The sequence below is a fragment of the Ahaetulla prasina genome, chromosome 8, assembly GCF_028640845.1.
Source record: "Ahaetulla prasina isolate Xishuangbanna chromosome 8, ASM2864084v1, whole genome shotgun sequence".
Classification (NCBI taxonomy): Eukaryota; Metazoa; Chordata; class Lepidosauria; order Squamata; family Colubridae; genus Ahaetulla; species Ahaetulla prasina.
Genome location: NC_080546.1, coordinates 46210299 through 46229327, shown reverse-complemented (window position 1 = coordinate 46229327; position 19029 = coordinate 46210299). Strand labels below are relative to the sequence as shown.

The window sequence follows — 19029 nt, the reverse complement described above, 5'->3', positions numbered from 1 at the left end:
CAAGTCTGTTCCGGTACCTGTAGCTGGTTTAGCTTAGTTAGAAGAATGTCTGGAATGATGGTATTGAATGCTGAACTAAAGTCTACAAAGAGGACCCTTGCATAGGTCTTTGGAGACTCAAGATGTTGTAGGATGTAGTGCAGAGCCATATTAACAGCATCATCTGTTGATCTATTTGCTCGGTATGCAAATTGCAAGGGGTCTAAAAGCGGATTCGTGATGGTTTTCAGGTAGGAAAGCACTAGCCTTTCAAAGGTTTTCATGACTACAGATGTTAGAGCAACTGGTCTGTAGTCATTCAGTTCCTTGATGGTGGGCTTCTTCGGCACTGGGATGATGGTAGAGCGTTTGAAGCAAGAAGGAACATAGCACATCTCTAGTGATTTATTGAAAATATGGGTGAAGATGGGGGCCAATTGGTCAATTGTTTCTTAGTTAAACAATTAGCAGTTGATTTTTTTCCAGATCTTTTCTGGCCACCTGTTGTGATCCTGGAAAACATTGCTCATCAAAGTGACTAATTGACTCAGATTCAGAGAGATTCTAGTCATTTTTATAATATCTTAGCAAAATATAAATTCATTAAATTTAGTGTCTTGTTTTGGAAAGCATCACAAATACTTTCAATCTATGCTGTAATTGTTGAGACAAAAAATCCTTGCTTTGTAATTACCAGTTGTCATTGTTTCTAATTAAAACCAAAATATTCAGGAATAAAGCTCTATCAAATCATTATTTAAACATGAGAATATGATTAAAAATAATAATATTATGTCATGAAGAACAGGTAGATTGTACCAAAACACTGGAACAGAAGCAAAAACATGTACTATTTATTTGATACAAGCAGTTGCTATTAACACCCACTAACACTAAAGATGCTTTCACTCTAATATTTTGGAATACAATTATGAACTGATAGAAAAAAAAAAGCTTTTTAAAAAATCATTTAAATAGTTAAAAAGGAACTTGTATGGAATGTATTACCAGTCCTCTCCAGGAATAAAATCATTATTTCTTTATTTACCACTGTTCATTTATTGACATGGAAAGGTAACATCTTTTTATCAAAATGAATTTTATGGAAATAAATGAAAAAATATGGAAAAATATAGAATGGTTACTGAAAGATACAAAATGATGCATAGTAAAATCATTATCTGGATATAGTGATTATCGTGTATGTCACTGCAGGACTCCCAAGTTACTCACTGAACAAATTAATCCTTTTTAATGGGATCCCCATACATTGTCTTTATTCTAAGGCTTAGTAAAGTTTGAGAACTGGGAAAGAATCTGTAAAGGAACATACCCTTTATTCCCTCATCTCCTATGCAGAAATAGGCTTTGATCAGGACTAATAAAGTGTTATGCCCATATGAATTATTGATTATGTCCTGTGGTGCCTTTTAGTCATCTAAAGGCATTAATGTGAAGATTACCTCATCAAGTCTGAAATGGTGCATTGTCTCTATTCCACAGGGCCTCATCTAATTCTTTTTGTTTACATGCTTTCAGATATTTAATAGAAATCTCATTTGTGTGTGTGCGCGCACATACACTTTTGCAACTAGTAATTCGTGTATTTCTGTCATGTCCAGGTCCCAACTGCTTTTATTTGGAATAAAACCTCCAGTGGATAGGCCTTTGAGTCTGTTTTCTCATAAAATACTTACTCTTGGACCCCTTTCATGTATCTGCTTCCAAACATCGACCTTGCTAATAAATTAACTGAATGTTGACCTTTGCTAGACCTTCCTCTTTGATTTATAAGAATTGCAATATTTCTGTTCCCAAAAGTAAACGTTTTGTTTTGAGTCTGTTTTTAAATCTTTAAATACCCTTACTTGGTTTTGGCTGAAGAATCTTGTTTTCCCTAATGGAAGAAACAAGCCTGGAGTGTTATGCTTCTTTTCATGTGTTTACTTTGTCTAAACTGAGAAATTTTTCACTGCAAGGGTATTTAGAAAGTTTAGCAAAAAAACCCCATCTGTTTTGGCATGGAACCTACTTCAATACATATGCCTCGTCTCCATTACTGTTGATTATTCCCAGTAAAATAGGACATTTTTTCTCATCAGTCTTATTTTAATACTTTATTTTGAAAATAAATTAAAATTTTAAAATAAGCTGTCTTACATAAAGTTATAACATTGATCATTCTGCTCGATAAGGTTTACTGTACTTTTAAAAAGCATGCTAACATCACAATACAGCAAAGTTGTGCTCTTATAGAGAGAGTACTACTTTATGCATGCAATATGAAATGAACATTTTAGAAATTCAGTAGTAAAGGCTATTTGTGGAAGGGATGTTTATTTGGAGGAATACAATTGCATAGAAATCTTTTTTAAGTTTAGTTTTTTTGATCTTCAGAAAACTGTGAAAGAATCCTGTCAGAAAGTCTATTAAAAATCTTAAACCTGATTTGTTGTCTAGTTTTTATTTATGCAGTAAGATGTCCAGAATAAGAGTGAGCAAATATTGTTAATTTTTTCCTTATCCTAATAGCAATGACTACTATATTACCAAAAAAGTGAACAGATGTAGGAACCCTTGCCTCCACAACATGTACATGCTTTTACCTGGAAAATCTGGGAAGAAATAGTGTTTTTCTGCCCTATACTGTATGCCTATTTATAAGAATCTCATCTGAAAGCAGAGGATTCTTGTATTTAAGTTCAACCTTCCTTTTCATAAATATTAAAACTGAACTCTTAGAATAGCTGTTTAGGTTAGCTGACCAATATTATCTTCAAATTCAAAAGTTAATAAATATTCAGTATTTAAATCAGAGGTCACAACTATGTCCTCTGAGGCTGCCTGATAAATAGGGCATAGTTCTTGTTTCTTGGAAATTTCTTTGATTTCTTCTTCTGTCTCCTAAGCATATTCTTTGAATAATAGCTTCTCCCCGACATACATATTTTTGGAGCACAATGTGGAAAAGTGGACATTGTGAGAACAGTCACTATTTTTTGGACCCATGGACCAAAAATCATCCCTTACAGTTGCCTATTTTTGGAATTAATCAATTCAATTTCTATGTACTGAACTATACAGTGTTTTGACACTGATTTCTGCTATAATATATTTGAATAATTCATCATATATGAAGTTTTATTGTATAATCATGTTTTCCTTTAAAACTGGTTTTATTTGATTGTCATCACTTCTCACTTGCATCTTCTGATCTTAAACTTTAGCCTTTTTAAAAACTTATAAAACAATGTTGATTTGTGTGAATCTTGATTTAAAAATCATCTAGCTGTGGTCTTTTACATTTCCCATAAGATTTAAATTTTATCAGAGACCTATAGAACACAGTCCTGAAATTTGCATATTTTTTGCAGTTTTTTTGTTTAGTTCTGAGTAGGACTGTCATGTGCAAAACACAAAATTTACATGTCAGTCATTTTTTTGCCCCAAACTCACTTCCAAACACACAACCTAATTCTGCAGTGATTAAAGGGTATTCCTATGCCTATCTCTGAAACATTGTGAAACAGGCATTCGATGCATATACAGGTGCAAGTATACTTACTGCATTGTGCCTGAATATATTTTTAATTAATATATGAGATTAATGGGAATGCTGCTGTTAAGTGTTTCAGTCATAAAATGTGATGTCATATGATCACACCACTTAGCAATGCAATCCAGGCAGTCACAGTTGTAGTGACCCAAGACAAGTTGTTAAGCAGGAAGCAATGGGGAAGGAGTGCAGGCGTGTTGCATGGGGTGAATGGGCCTGATGCAAGGCACGCATGAGTTGAGGCTGGGAGCACCGTAGTTCAGCAAGAGCGGCACGACTGCAGAAAGGCCAGAGAATGGGTGCGGGGTGCAGATGAGGGTAAAAAGGCACAGCAAGGAGAACACTGATGGGTGTATGCATATGTGTGAAGAACGACAGGTGCAGGGAAGGAGGGCATGGGATACCCATGAATACAGGAAGGCATGGGAAGGAAAGCACTGCGATAGTAGTCTTACAAAGAAGGCCTAGCACAGTCAGCAGCTGCCTCACATAGGGCCAGCCAGGGTACTTTTCAGCAGCAGCAGCAGGAAGATGGCAAAAGTCAGTTGGTCAGGGAATCTGGGGTTTTGTGCTATGGCACTGGGGTGGCTGGCTGTGGCATGGCGCTTGAAGCAATACTCTTCAGCAATGACAGTGCTAGGATAAAGTAGAGAACTATAACTAAAGTAGAGGTCTATAAGGGGCGTGCATAAGAGCACAAGCGTGCCTATCGTTTCTGTCCTATTGTTTCCTTTCATTATATCCAATTAATATAGTTATTACATACTTATGCTTATATGCTGTATAGTTATTTCATGCTTATGCTTATATATACTGTTGTGACAAAATAAATAAATAAAAATAAAACTAGAGGTGGTCATCTGGCTGAAACTGCTGAAGGCCCTGAGCTAACTCTAACCCTAAAATGGAGGGAAGACAGGGAGGTGGGAGGAGCTGATGCTGTCAGCTTAATAGATACTTAATAGACGCATCCTGTGGTTATAATTCAGGTGGGCTTTAAAGCAGACGAATTTTGACAATAGGGACTCTTCAATAGACATTGTTTTGGGCCTGGGTATAAGTACCACTTCTTCAGTGCTGCTGTAACTTTGAAACAAATGGCTGTAACTCAAGGACTGCCTCTACAAGTAATCCGTGAATAACTTTTCCATGAATATTGCACACTAACAAAATAAAAAATTAAGCTGAAATAATAGTGGAAGCCTGGAGATAGCAAAATAAATTTGGAAATGCAAATATTTTCCATATCCATAAATAGTTGTTTTGATAATGGCCTCAGTCTTAATACTTTTTATTTCAAACCTGTGTTTCTCAAAGTGTAGTTCCAATATCCCTGGCATGCGTCCCCGTAAGACCCTCACAGGGGTCTGTGAAATCCAAATTATTTGTCAGCCTATGTTGAAAAATAATACAATATTAAAAACCCATCAAACAATCATGCGAAGCGGCAGCAGTGAATGCCTCAATTTTAAATTTTTAATATTAGAAATATTGAAAAATATAACCCACTCAAACAAAAGCTGTTTTGAAATCCTCCATGGTTTTTAAAAGAGGAAAGGAGACCTGAGAGAAAAAAGTTTAAGAAAACATTTTGTTTTCTCACAATTAATGCTGAGGTAAGATAGCAAGGTTTCCATTATTAAAGAATCTGCTCTTTGTTTGTTTAAAACATTTTTATAGTTGCCCAGTAGGCTTGATGTAAGTGGTTCATGCTGGAAACTATGTCCTGTGTGTTTGTGTTTGTGTGTGTATGTGTTTACTAGTTTTCTCATTCACCCTCTGTTCAATTTTGCCACTAGGGAAGACTGTAAATCCAGCTTATGGAAGTAAGAGACAAATCTCTCTAAGTAAGTAAGTAAATTGAGAGATTTGCTTGATAGGAGGACTCACTTTCCAGGACTGTTCAGAAGGCCTCTCCAGGTCTGCACCGACAAGCAGAGCAGTAATGCAGTAGTTGGCCTATCCTTTTTGTTTGCTATTCCATTCTTGTTTCTGATTTGTATTCTATGGTTGACTATTTCAATTAAACATACCGTATATACTCGAGTATAAGCCGAGTTTTTCAGCACGTTTTTTGTGCTGAAAAACGTCCCCTCGGCTTATACTCGAGTATATACGGCTTATACTCGAGTTTTTTTTTTCTTCTTTTTTTCACATTATACCGGATGGTGCAAACTTGGCGGGCTTTTGCATTAGCGCGGGGAAGCCCTGCCGGTGCAGTGAGAGGGCGGGGCGGGGGAGCCGCCAGCCTTCTCGGCTGAGGGAGGGAGGCTTTCCCTGACCGGTAGCTGCCTCATTTCCCTCCCTCGGCTTATACTCGAGTCCCCAGTTTACCCCAGTTTTTTGGGGTAAAATTGGGGACCTCGGCTTATACTCGGATCGGCTTATATTCGAGTATATACGGTAGTTGTTTTCTGAGTGATTTGGACTAAGGCAGTCTACAAATTTAATTTTAAAAATACCTTGTAATGGCAAAATCCAACAATGATGATAAGAATAATAATGTCAGTAACAATTTAATAATGTGACTTCCCAAAAGTTGTAATAGTTTCAGAAGGAGATATAATTGCACTGGTGAGGCTATCATTCCACTGATTAGGCATATTCAAGGCCAACTGTAGTATTTAAGCTAGCTTGAAAGAAAAAGCTGTTTTGTGGATTTGAAACCAGTTGTTTAATTCATATGTGTCCAAACAGATTTGATTGTTAATTTATTATCTCAAGTATTATATCTCTAAGACTGGGACAAAATTTTTGGATACTGTAAATATGTTATTTAAAAAGGATACTTTTTGATAATATTTTTGAATTTTTGAAAATATTTCAACCAAACTAGGAAGGCAAATGGTTGGGTGGTGTTTGCCTGGACATTTGAAATATTTATAGGAGGGTTTATGAGGACTCCTTAGCTACTGTGCAATTATATTTTTATGATATAAAATTATGGCAGTTTTGTAATAACATTTCAATTGTGCAATGTTTTTTAATGTAAAGAGAGTCTGCAAACTTATATGCACCTACATAGCAGTAAGCTGATCATAATCAACTGGCATAGAAAATTTATGTCTGTGCAAAGAAATATGTATTTAATAATAAAACGAATTGAGAATGAAGGATGTTATAGAAATACATTATCACTCTGAGATCATATGGTAAACATACTTCTGGAACAGACTGATATTGATATGTATGTACGTATGTATGTATGTATGTATGTATGTATGTATATATATCCGTCCATCCATCCATCCATCCATCCATCCATCCATCTCTATCTCTCTATATCTATATCATCTCCCCCCCTCTCTGTATATATGTACGTATGTGTATGTGTGTGTGTGTATATATATATATACAGAATTTCATATCAGAGTTCAGATTTTAGGAAATATTACTAGACCAGTTTTTCTGAATTTTCTGACACAGAGATAAAGCTCCTTCTAACAAGCAAATTTATCCTTGAAAATATTGTGCAAAGTAGCTTCCCCAGTATTGCTTCTCATGAATCCTCATGGATATTTGGGATGCATTTTTAATAAATTTTAATACTGCTTAATATTTTAATTTTGTTGAAATTAATGGTCATGTGCTATATTATGGGTTTATGGCTGTCTCATAGATTCCTGATTGCCCGTTATGGCAGCAAGTTGTGTTTAGGAGAAGCTTCCCATCCTAAAGACAGTTCAGATCTTATGAAAAAATGAATTTGAATAATAAATGATCATGCAATTACTCTTGCTCTCAAATTGTTTTCTTGTGATGATTTTGTCAATTATATTTCAAGAAGAAGATATGTGCATTTATATGGAAAGAGGACTGAAATGATTATGGACAAAGTGACAGCTATAGATAACACAACGTAAGAAACTAAACATATATATTCATATATAGACACTTGCACATGTCCACACATAGATTATCATAGGTTTCTGCCTCAGTGCAGTCGAGTTAATCAAGGTCATAGTTAAATTTTCTTGTAAGAATGGGCTTAACTGTATAAATAAAGTTCTGAATTAACAGGAAAAAAAGTTTGTGGGATTTATTGGCTAAATCTTTTTTTTCATACTTATTTTCCCCTTCCAGATATTAAGTGATTTTCTGTGAAGAATTTGAAATGGCAACAGGGAGTAATAATGCTCATATACTAAATAATTGCGATCCAGCTTCATGGTCTGAAGTCGACCAGCCACTTTTAGACCAAATGACAGAACAGTCACGGGATACTTCCTGCTTGAAAGCTGCAGAGTGGCCACTGCGGCGTTATGGCCGATTTATGCCTGGAGCTTTGGGCACTGCTTCAGGATCTTGGAAGGTAAACTGAATTCATTGTGTCTTGAGGGAGAAATTATATGTTACTGAATTAATGTAAGAACTGTGCCAGAAGCAAATCTTTCTTTGAAAAAGGATTCATTAGGGCTCAGAATTATATATTGTTCCTTAGAATATATAAATATTTGTGAGTACATCATAATGTGCAGTTTTCATGTTTTTCAACAACTCATAAGTTTCTCACATCTTACAGTATATTAGACCGCACATCATCTAGATCAGAAGGTGTAATGTTAGGACTGTTATGTATTTGATCTGCCATCATTTAGAAATTCATTTTGTTTCAGCTCCTAAAGATTAAAACTTCATGAATGATATTTAAGTTTTGTTTGTGAGTTTCTTCTGAGACATACTTTGTGAAATACTTCCATATTTAGTTGTTGTGTTTGCTAGATGAAAGAAAAAGAGACAATATCTGTCCTCTAGTAATCATCAGGATTTTTGCATCCCTAATCTGGCATCTCTGGTTTTGTCTGAAGTGCAAAAATGAATGCTGAATTCAATTATTTCTTTGTCTCAGCATGATATTTCCTATGTTCTTAAGCTTAGTTGTCTTTCCTCTGTGTTTGACTAAATATCTAGCATTGCAGAATAAAACATCATTTTTTGTTAAAAAATAAATAAATCATAGTACCTCTTTTAGTCCAAACAAGATTCCAAAGTGACTTATAAAAAATAATGTTACAAAATAAAGAGGAAATTTCATAGAAAATAATCCTAGCTAAAAACAGAACTAATTCTCTGCACCCTGATAAAACTAAGTACCGTATATACTCGAATATAAGCCGATCCGAGTATAAGCCGAGGTCCCCAATTTTACCCCAAAAACTGGGGTAAACTGGGGACTCGAGTATAAGCCGAGGGTGGGAAATGAGGCACCTACCGGTTGGGGAAACCTCCTCCTCAGCTGAGAAGGCTGGCGGCTCCCCCGCCCCGCCCTCTCACTGCACCGGCAGGGCTTCCCCGCGCCGTCCGGTAAAATGTGAAAAAAAGAAAAAAAAAAAACTCAAGTATAAGCCGTATATACTCGAGTATAAGCCAAGGGGCTTAAAAAAAAAAAAAAACTCGAGTATAAGCCGTATAGACCCGAGTATAAGCCGAGGGGACGTTTTTCAGCACAAAAAACGTGCTGAAAAACTCGGCTTATACTCGAGTATATACGGTATGTTAAATCAGTACATTCTTATTTCTTATTTCCTTGCTTACAGTGATGAATATGGTTATATTTATTTCTTGTAAATAGATATCTAACATAAACTATTTTGTATGTAATATTCTTTAGGAAAAAATTATGCCTTTATTTTCTGGAAATCACTTCCTTTATATTTTTGCCATGTTAAGATTCTCTTTCCTAAAAGGTTTTGGAGTCAAACGAAGAATCTGGCTTTCTTGTTCTCAGTATAGTTATTTCAGGCCATTTCTTCATTTCCAGAGGAAAAGAAGTACTGGTAAGTATTGACATATTAACTTTTATATATTTTTGTTTCTTAAACATACCCTCTCTCATTGGTATAATGTTTTTCATGAAAGGAATATTAAAATAGTCTCAGCTGATAAATGAATTAAGTCAGCCTAGTTCCCAGGCACCGTTAGCACTTATATGAATAGAACTTATGTGAATAGAATTTATATACAAACCCTAATTCAAGAACCAGTCAACAAAATCTTGCACAATTGTTCATCCAGTGATGAGGTAGAATTTATCTCAAAGCTCTGTCATAATTCTATAACAAAATTTCACAAGCAACAGGGAGGCCAGTTAAGTAGTTAAGCAGTTAACTGAGCAGTTAAGATGTTGGGCTTATTGACTGGAAAATTGGCAATTTGAGACCTAAGTGATGGAGTAAGATTCTGTTACTTGCCCCAGTTCCTGCCAACCTAGCAGTTCAAAAGCATGTACTCTAAATGCAAGTAGATAAATAGGTATCAATTTGGTGGGAAGGTAACAGTGTTCTGTGTGCCATCAGTTTATAATCATGCCAGCAGCATAACCATGGAAACATCTTCAGAAAATGCTTCAGATATGAATCAGAGATGAGCACCACTTCTACAGAAAAGAAAACACTGGGAGCCACAAAACCTGGGTGGACGTAGCCAACAGAATGTCCCCCAGTCACATGACCTTCCATGCCTTCTCAGGTTTTGTGGCTCCCAGTGTTTTCTGTGGGAAATGGGTCTCTCTCTCTCTCCCCCTCCCTGCCTCCCTCCCTGCCTCCCTCCCTCCCTCCAATTTCTATTTTAATCTTTTTTCCTTCCTTCCTTCCTTTCTTTTTCTCCCCTTCTCTCTCTCATTTGTTTCCTTTTCTTTTCCCTCTCTCTCATTCTCTCTCTCCAGCTCTCTCATTTCTCTCTCCCTCTCCCTCCCTCTCTCTCCCTTCTCTCTCATTTGTTTCTCTCTTTTCCTCTCGCTCATTTTCTCCTCCATCATTTTATCATTTCTCTCTCTCTCTTTCTTCCCTTTTCTCTCTCATTTCTCTCTCTCACACTCTCTTTCTTTTCCTTTCATTTCTGTTTTTCTTTTCCTCTTCCCTTCCTTCCTTCCTTTCTTTCCCTTCTCATTTGTTTCCTCTCTTTTCCCCCGGTCTCATTCTTTCTCTCCAGCTCTCATTTCTCCCTCTCCCTCCCTCTCTTCCCCCCTTCTCTCTCATTTGTTTCTCTCTCTCTTTTTCCTCTCTCTCATTCTCTTTCTCCATCATTTTCTTATTTCTCTCTTTCTCTCTTTCTCCCCTTTTCTTTTTCTCGTTTAACTCCCTCTCTGTCACTCACGCACATGCGCATGAGTGAGGATACCCTCTCTTGCACATGAGCAAGGATACCCTCTGCAAGCGAGCGGCCAGGCTTGGCCAAAGCACAGTTGACTGGCTGACAGGCAAGCATTTTTGGTTAGGGTGCTCCAGCTTTCTCTGAGCCTGATTCATGGTAGGGGGAGGTTTAGTAGGGCCAGTCCCCCTTTCCTGCTGCCCTGAGCTTCTTTAGGCTGGTCCTGCCAAATCTCACACGCCCACCCCGGGGATCAGGCTGAACTTTGGCTGAGCCCAGCCGCTCACTTGAGGAGAGTATCTCCGCTCATATGCGCTCTCCCGGCCCCGCAGCAGCCTGATCCCTGTGACCATCCCCCTTTTCCACTGCCCTGAGCTTCTTTACTCTGAGGAGGTTGGTCCCACCATACCTCACCCACCCACTCGAGGATCAGGCTGCATTTTGGCCGAGCCCAGCCGCTCGCTTGAGGAGGGTGCTCTGCTTGTGCGTGCCCTCCTGGCCCTGCAACAGCCGTCCAGGGGGGTCACATGAGAGGAGGGTTGGCTTCTAGGAAGCCACCAGTGCAGCTCGTGCTCGCTCCTCAGTTGCAGGTCTGTCTCCCTTTCCATCGTACCCTCCTGGATCCCATTCCCACCCCACCAGCCCTCATGTAAGCAAGGTTGGTGTCAGCCACGGCTGGGTTGGGCCAGTGTCTCAGGGTGGAGCGCAGGTTGAGTGACCAGGTCATCAGGGAGCCGCAGGAGAGAGGTCAAAGAGCTGCATACATCTCTGGAGCTGCCAGTTGCTGACACCTATCCTAGAATTTAACACAACTGACAAAGGAAACTTTTAGGTTTAAAAGGAGAGAAAAATGAGGAGAAAAAACAAAAGAAGAACCTTATCAAGGGTTACTAAGATTAACAATCTCTATCTGGAGTATTTTTGTTTTATCTAGTTAAGCATTACCATTAACACAAAATCATATTTGGATAGTATTAGAAAAAAAGATAAAACTAGTAAACCAAATGATAAACCATTTTAAAAATCTAGCCTGTAGGTGCATTATTACCTGTCACTAATTCCTTGAAACTAACCATGAAAAGCTGACACTTTATAATCAAAGGCCATTGATGTACAAGGCAATTGCCAAAGTTTTATTATTTAAACAGAGTCATTATGCATCCTGAGAATATGAACTTTCATTAAAATGTTTTGAAGCATATAGTTTTCAGTGTAAGGAATCATCTTCAACTCTTTCTGAAAAACTAAATAATTTTTAAAAAATTAAAATTGTGGCACATAATTTTTGGTTTATGATATAAAATATCATTTCACCAGGCTTTATAATTTATTTCTTTATTTTAGAACTTCTTAATTTTCCTAAATGTATTACTAAATTATATGTTAATAAGTCCAAGAATTGGAACAGTATTATTTCACTTAAATTATCCCTGATTTTCAGAGCTTCTCCACCTTTATGTAAATTTTGCATTTATTTCAGGAAGGATTTTCATTAATTGGTGCTTCTCAGTGGTTAAAGATAGTACAAAAAGCAGATTGCATGTTAGTTGGTTCAAAATTAAAGGTATGCTTATTCATATATCAATATTTTACTTAAAATATTTTTCCATTTATATTTTTCATTGAAATATTCTTCTGATATAATCATTAATCTGATTATTCTTTTCCTGCTCATTCTATTGTTAGACATATCCTAAAATTAGTCAAGGCAGTATGTGTGATGTAAGTACCTTAAAATTCTGAACAAGGTTCTTGTAACTTTGCATCGTATAGTAATAGCAAGGTTGCAGTACAGGTTTGGAGGAGAATAAGGATGCCTGGAGGAAAGGATGATTTGAGCAAACTTCTATAAAGCTTGATATCCATAATATGCAGAGTTACTGGAACTTTTATTTCTGTTCGTGTTAATTTGCTATCTTAGATGTAAAACCTATATTTTCATTTGGGTAATGCTCACTTAAGAATTCTAATTGGGACTAGCAACTCCACCAATAGGCAAAGGGGTCAATAAGTGGTAAATCTAATGACCATGACTGTGCTTTCCAGCTGGAAGGAAACAAGACTACTTAATTTCATACCTTCAGGTTTTGTTTGCCTTCTAATAGCAATGCATTTTTGCTTTTGATGTGTAGAACAAACAGCTCACCTTGCAGTCCCTTTCCAATCTCTTTGTTCTAGGGCAGATAGTAAAAGGGTCAGGCAAAAGAGAGATTATCTACAGAAATTATTTGCCTTTTTTCTCCCCACACCCCTCAGAGATTTCAAAAGAGTACTGTAACTGTTTGCATGGCATAGCTCCCAGCCCCAGCTGTTGGTGCAGCCATATTGCTTTTAACGTGTAGAAGACGAAACAGCTTACTCTCTATGCAATCCCTCCCTGTCCAATCATTCTCCCTCCAAGAAGGGAGGAGAAAAAGAAACACAAGTCAAGCACAGAACAATGTGTACTGACTATAATGGCATGACTGAGGAATGCTGCGAACATCATAAATAGTTGTAAATTGGCCCTTAAAGTTATTTTTTTCAGCACCACCATAACTTCAAATGGTCACTAAATGAGTGGTGGGCAAGGCTAACGTTCAGGCTCTGAAATTTGAAGTTTCCAATTCCTGAATGTCTTCAAAAGACCATTGAGAGAAATAGAAATTTTCCTGTAAAGAATAAGAGCCTTCGTGACTCCATATCTCTGCCTCTCATGACCTAAGCTAAACCTAAGCTAATTAGCTGTGTAAGGCATTAAGATAAGGAAGTATGTATGATGCCTCTTCTGAGAAAACAAAGCCATAAACTTGGTTAGTACATTCTGAATTGGGTCAGGCTTCGAGGCTGACCGAAATTCATTTAACCATAGGAAAGATGCTGACATGTTCCAATTAATTGTTTTATTAGGGACATGTGGAAAGGGGATATCGAATTGGGGAATATGTTGCTGAATAAGCAAAAAAATTTATGTAATGTCCGATAAACAGTGATAAGAGAGGGAGTTTGGGGCGTTTTAATTGTTTTGCTGATTGTTCTAAAATGTATTTAAACCATGTATTCAGATCTGTAAGATGTTCTCTCTCTTTTTTGAGAGAACCCTTTTGCAAAAGCTCATGAGAGAGATATTGTCTCTGTAATAAATCTGCTTTATAATTGTTCATGGTTTCCGCACTACTTTCCATGAGATTGGTTTTTTTCAAATCTCACAACCACTGACAGGTTTATTCTGAACACAACCTAAAAGAAGGTAACATTGTATTTAAGAGATCAGAGCATACCAAAGTGAATTTTTTATTTCCAAGTTGTAATGTAATATATATGGTAGACCTCACAATAGAGCTATCAGTCTACACTGCAATGAATGACCTTTAGATAGCAGCAAAGAAATCCATGAAACACTGTTGTCTGGATTTTTGAAGTTCAAATCTAATAGCCTTTCCTCTCAAGCATTATATAGGTTAGTGATTGACTCTTAGACGCTCATAAGTCTCTTGAAATTGAATTAAATTAATATGGTGAGAATATTCAACCTTGGCATAATTCTTACCCAATTATGAACTATTTAGTTGTCCTACATCAGGGTGTCAAAGTTGTGGCCCAGATGTGTCACGCATTGACCACGCCCACCCCTGGTTCAACAAAGGGAAAAAAGTTGTGATATGTCATATGACAATAACATGACGCTGTGAGTTTGACACCCCTGTCCAAAATTCTATTTTCCCTGTTGTTTTTAGTCATTTAAAAATTCTTCTATAAAATAGATGAATCACATGGTTGTCAATAGCTTGATGCAGTGAAAAAAGTCAAAAGCTTTTATTTAATTAATTACTTTTTTAAAAATTCCCTTGCCTTTCTTTAAATTATTAGGATATTCTTTCTAGTGGGCACTATCTTTCCTGAATCCCATTTATACCCTTTGCAATATTTGCATTTTTATTGTTCTCTTTATTAAGTCTGGCTTGCAAAATCCTGAGCATTAATGAGTATGTGAAATAATTTCAACTGTTTTGTAATTGGAACAATTAACACTGTTAGCACTTAGCAATGTTCTTTGATTATATTGGAATATCTTTTCTTTTCAACTTCCTTGGCTTTTGCTGTTTTTTATATCTACTTACAAAGCACAAGAAACTCTTTGATTACATCATCTTGTAAGATTTAATGTATCTGACATATGTCATCAATTCCTGAAGAATTGTCATCAGCAGTATTTTTAAGAGCCGTTTAACTTTACTGTTCAGACTATCAGACAAAAGTTCATTGATTCATTCTTTGGTTTTGCGATTTTTTTGTTAGTTCTTCCATGTAATCATACTATTTCTTCTTTTTATATCTTTATTCTTCACTATATCTTTGTTTTCTTTGCATTTTATCGCTCCTTTTTTACATTCAAATTTTCTTTGATTTTCATAATGTTCTTATTGCATCATCCATCTGCATGTCTTCCCATTTTATGATTCTTCTCAATTTTATTGTGTCAATTATTTATTCTGTTTTGTTATTCTTATCATTTTCCTGGGTGCGGGTTTACTTAAGCAAATTTTCCTCTATGCTTTTAGATACTCTACAGCAATTTTCAGTATATTAGCAAACAGTCATTTTGCTTTTTTTTTTTTTTTGCTTTCTGCATTTTGGGATACTTTTATTTGCTTCACTTTTAAGAATATCATGAATTTAATGGCATCATGAATGCTATGTCAAATTCTACAGGTATCCTACTTATCAAAAATAATCTATTAAAACTATTATTTATCTTTACCAAATACTCTTCTAGAATATTTGTATTTTTGTGTTCTGATTATTTTTGTTATTTCTTTTAATATTGTTTATTGTTTGTTTATTTCTTTTAAGATGTAATTTTACAACGGTAGATTTTTCCACAATTTTAGATGCTAAGTTACTTTCATCTTTAAAATTTCTATCTCCTATTCTTAATTTCATGCCTTTTTTTTTAAATGTTCGGTGGGAGCCGAGTTTTACGGACCAGATTTTTCTAATATTTCATATATAGTCACCAGGAGATGCACAGTGACATCTCATGAAGATGGAAATATTTGATTGACCAAAATGCCACCTTAGCTATAAGAGTTAAAATGTAACAAAAGCAGTAATGATGTAATGAGAAAAATGAAGGAATTGCCACAAGAAAACATAAAAAAGATAATACTTTAAAAATAAAATACTGGTTAGAAATTCAAATAGCTTTTTAGATCACATAGAAAAGATTAGTTAAATAAAGCTGAAATGTGTAATGGGCGTTAATTTAACAAATGTTTCTTTAAGTACTAATATCCAGCAATAATGAAATTTACTTTTTATTTTCTGTTTGTGCATTCAATTTAGAGCAAACATCGTATGTTTCGTATACAATTTATTGGAGACTCCAAAACCGAGGCAGAAGAGCATTGCCATAACTGCATGCAGAAACTAGCTGAGTATATTCCAATTCAAATGACAGACGCATTAAGGCAGGAACTACACCAAAGCCACTCTCTGCTTCTCACTGATGAAAGTCAACTGAAAGATATAGAACAAAATGTCCTATTACAAGATACTGTAAGCTGGTGAATGTACTGTATGCGGAAGTGATTGGGCAAAGAAATGTAAAAAATATGCACTATAATGTTGATACATTATAGTAGTTTATTATGAAAACAGCAATATTGTTTAACCAAAATGTTTTGTTCTTAAATTACCTGTTTTCAGCCAGTCTAGGAATGAACAGATTTCTTGAATGCATTTAAAATTTATATTACATTTCATATACAGTAGATAAGTTTGTGTGTGTGCGTGTGTACAGACACACATACAATTTTATAGCATGAGGTTCAAATTTCAGTGATGCCAACCTATACAGTGTGTTCATTGAAATCTTTTGATAAAGTTAGTTTCATTTAAATTCCAAGTATATTTCTTTTGCTATTCTTATATTATGGAAGACAATTATTATCTCTTATTTTATTTACTATAGTATATGTATTTTATAGAAAAAGAAAATAAGAAAGGGGAAATATTCTAATCTTTAAATAGCTTAGCATAGGTAGCATTTTTTGCCTTGTATCTTTTATGAATTTATTTTGAATCTTTCCTAGGTTGTAAATGTATCTCCAACACATGGAACAATGTCTGTAGCAGAGCTAGCCCAGGTATTCCTAATATTTATCTATTAGAAAAGAAAGACTAATTTATTACTGTAGAAAAGTATAACTTTTCAGAAGCCAAAGGTTTCTTACTTTCAAGATATTTCAGATTTGTAACAGAAAACATTTAAAGATGGAACCAAAATTTGTAAATGACAATCTATACAGAAATGGTCCTTGTTATTTATAGAAGTTCTGTTCCAGCCATTTAATCATGATTAATACAACTGTGGGTAATGAGATATTTTAACTAAAAAACTACCCTTCATTTTGTGCAGGCCCCCATAGCCTTCAGGTATTGAGATAGAACCTCTGCAGCAACACTCAGACAGCCTGGGGTGAAGATATAAAGCTGTGTATCATCTGCACATAATTTACTCATCCCAAACCATTGGATGTCCTTACCCAGTGGAAAAGAGTCCTATGCACTAAGTCCTGTGCACTAAGGCACCACGCAAAGGAGAAGCCACTGGTTGAATCTCTCCTTTCATCGACATCAAATGGAATTCACCAGGGAGAGAGGGAGGGAGGGAGAACCAGCTCAATACCATATATATATTTATTTATTTATTTTTATTTTGTCGAGTACATATTAGATTATATATATATATATATATATATATATATGTATGTATGTATGTATGTATGTATGTATGTATGTATGTATGTATGTATGTATGAATTGAATACATCAAATGAATACAATTAAAGGGAACATTAGGACAGGGACGGTAGGCATGCTGGTGTGCTTATGCTTACAGATCATGCTACCCACCCACAACTCCCAGAGCCAGTTCAGAAAGATACTATGACCAATGGTTTCAAAAGCCACTGACAGGTCAAGAACCGAGTAAGACTAGAGGAATCGCCTCCATTCTGGTTCTGCTATAAGTGCAGTTGATGCCATCCCAGTCCCTAGGCCCAAACCTTGACTAAAAGCAATCCAGATAATCTGATTCTTCCAGAGTCCTCTGAATAAGCAACATAACACTTTCTATAGTTAGAAACTGGATGAATATTGTCCAGAATGGTGAATTAAATATCAAGATAAAAAAACCTTATTGGGATTAAACACATTAGAGATTCTTACTAATAAAAACAAGTAAATTTAGCTACAATTTATATCTCCTAGAGAGATAGCAAATCCATGTTGACTAAAAAAAATCAATAAAATATATTTTATTTTAAATTGTTAGAAATTTTAAAAGAAAAATGACTATTTTGTTTTCTTTGGCAGTGTGTGCTGATACCAGATAATCAACTTCCTCTTGCATATCAAAAGTCCACATGGAATGCTGAAGATTTAAGCAGCTTTATTCGCTTGTGCCTGTTGGATCAAAACTTTCCAGCATTTGTGGAGGAAGTAGAGAAACAGCTAAAAAAAATTATAGATGGCTAGAAAGCAAAATTAAAATCAACCATAATATTGCTGTCAGTTTCTATTTCTTACCTCTTTAATTTGCCTTAAGATTTGAATATGTGTTTATCCTACACCTTATAAGTCAAAGTGATATATTATGCTGTTTTCAGTTGTAATATGTACATTACGGTCTAAGCTGCACCTAATTATTTTATATACAAATTAATATATTATATTAATAATGAATATAATTCATTTGTTATATATGATGAGTCATTCTGTCTGTGATATATATACATATATATGTATATATCTCCAATAATGTGTAACAGCTCAACTCTTTATATTTTTGAAGTAATGAATTCAATTACTTCTACCATTATAATGGCTTTAAAGCACTTCATAAAATATATTTGGAATTGTTCAACATAAGTTTTACATTAAAAATACTTCCTCTGAAAAAAGATGCATTAGTTTTCCCATTTGTATTAGCTTGATGAATGTTTAAAACATTCATCAAAACATAATTTGAATGTTTAAAATGTGTTAAGTTAGAAACTGAAGTTCTTTTTTAAAATAAAAGTTAGCTTGAAACATATTAAACTGTTGATCATATGAGGAATATATTAAAATTCAAAGTAATAAATCCAGTTTTGTCAGTTTCTCCTTTCGCTGAAAAATTCTAATTTTTCCATAGCCAACTGAACTTAATCAAACCTTATGCTTCTTTGTCGTAAATTAGAATAATGTAACTCAATTCAGTTGAATGTCTTATTTAGAGTCGTCACAGGAAAATAAATGAGTACAAAGGATAAAACATTGATGAATAGCTTGTAGGAAATGTTGCATGGGTTACAAAACCAGTTTTCATCCCATACAGTAAATGGCAAATGAAATGCAGCCAGAAATCACTGCTTTACCTT

The 19029-nt window shown here is 35.3% G+C and overlaps 1 protein-coding gene across 6 annotated transcripts in view; it reads left to right on the top strand.

Moving 5' to 3' along the window:
* REC114 (REC114 meiotic recombination protein) overlaps positions 1-18781 on the top strand; it is a 30082-nt gene extending 11301 nt beyond the window's left edge. For 3 of the 6 annotated variants that reach the window (XM_058193181.1, XM_058193178.1, XM_058193183.1), the window contains exons 2-7: positions 7619-7847; positions 9223-9312; positions 12105-12188; positions 15950-16162; positions 16699-16752; positions 17984-18771. In XM_058193181.1, the coding sequence (XP_058049164.1) occupies positions 7650-7847; positions 9223-9312; positions 12105-12188; positions 15950-16162; positions 16699-16752; positions 17984-18145 (801 nt within the window). In that variant the 5' untranslated portion in view covers positions 7619-7649 and the 3' untranslated portion in view covers positions 18146-18771. The other 3 variants (XM_058193182.1, XM_058193179.1, XM_058193184.1) reach the window with 3 other exon arrangements.
* The last annotated feature ends 248 nt before the right edge of the window (positions 18782-19029 follow it).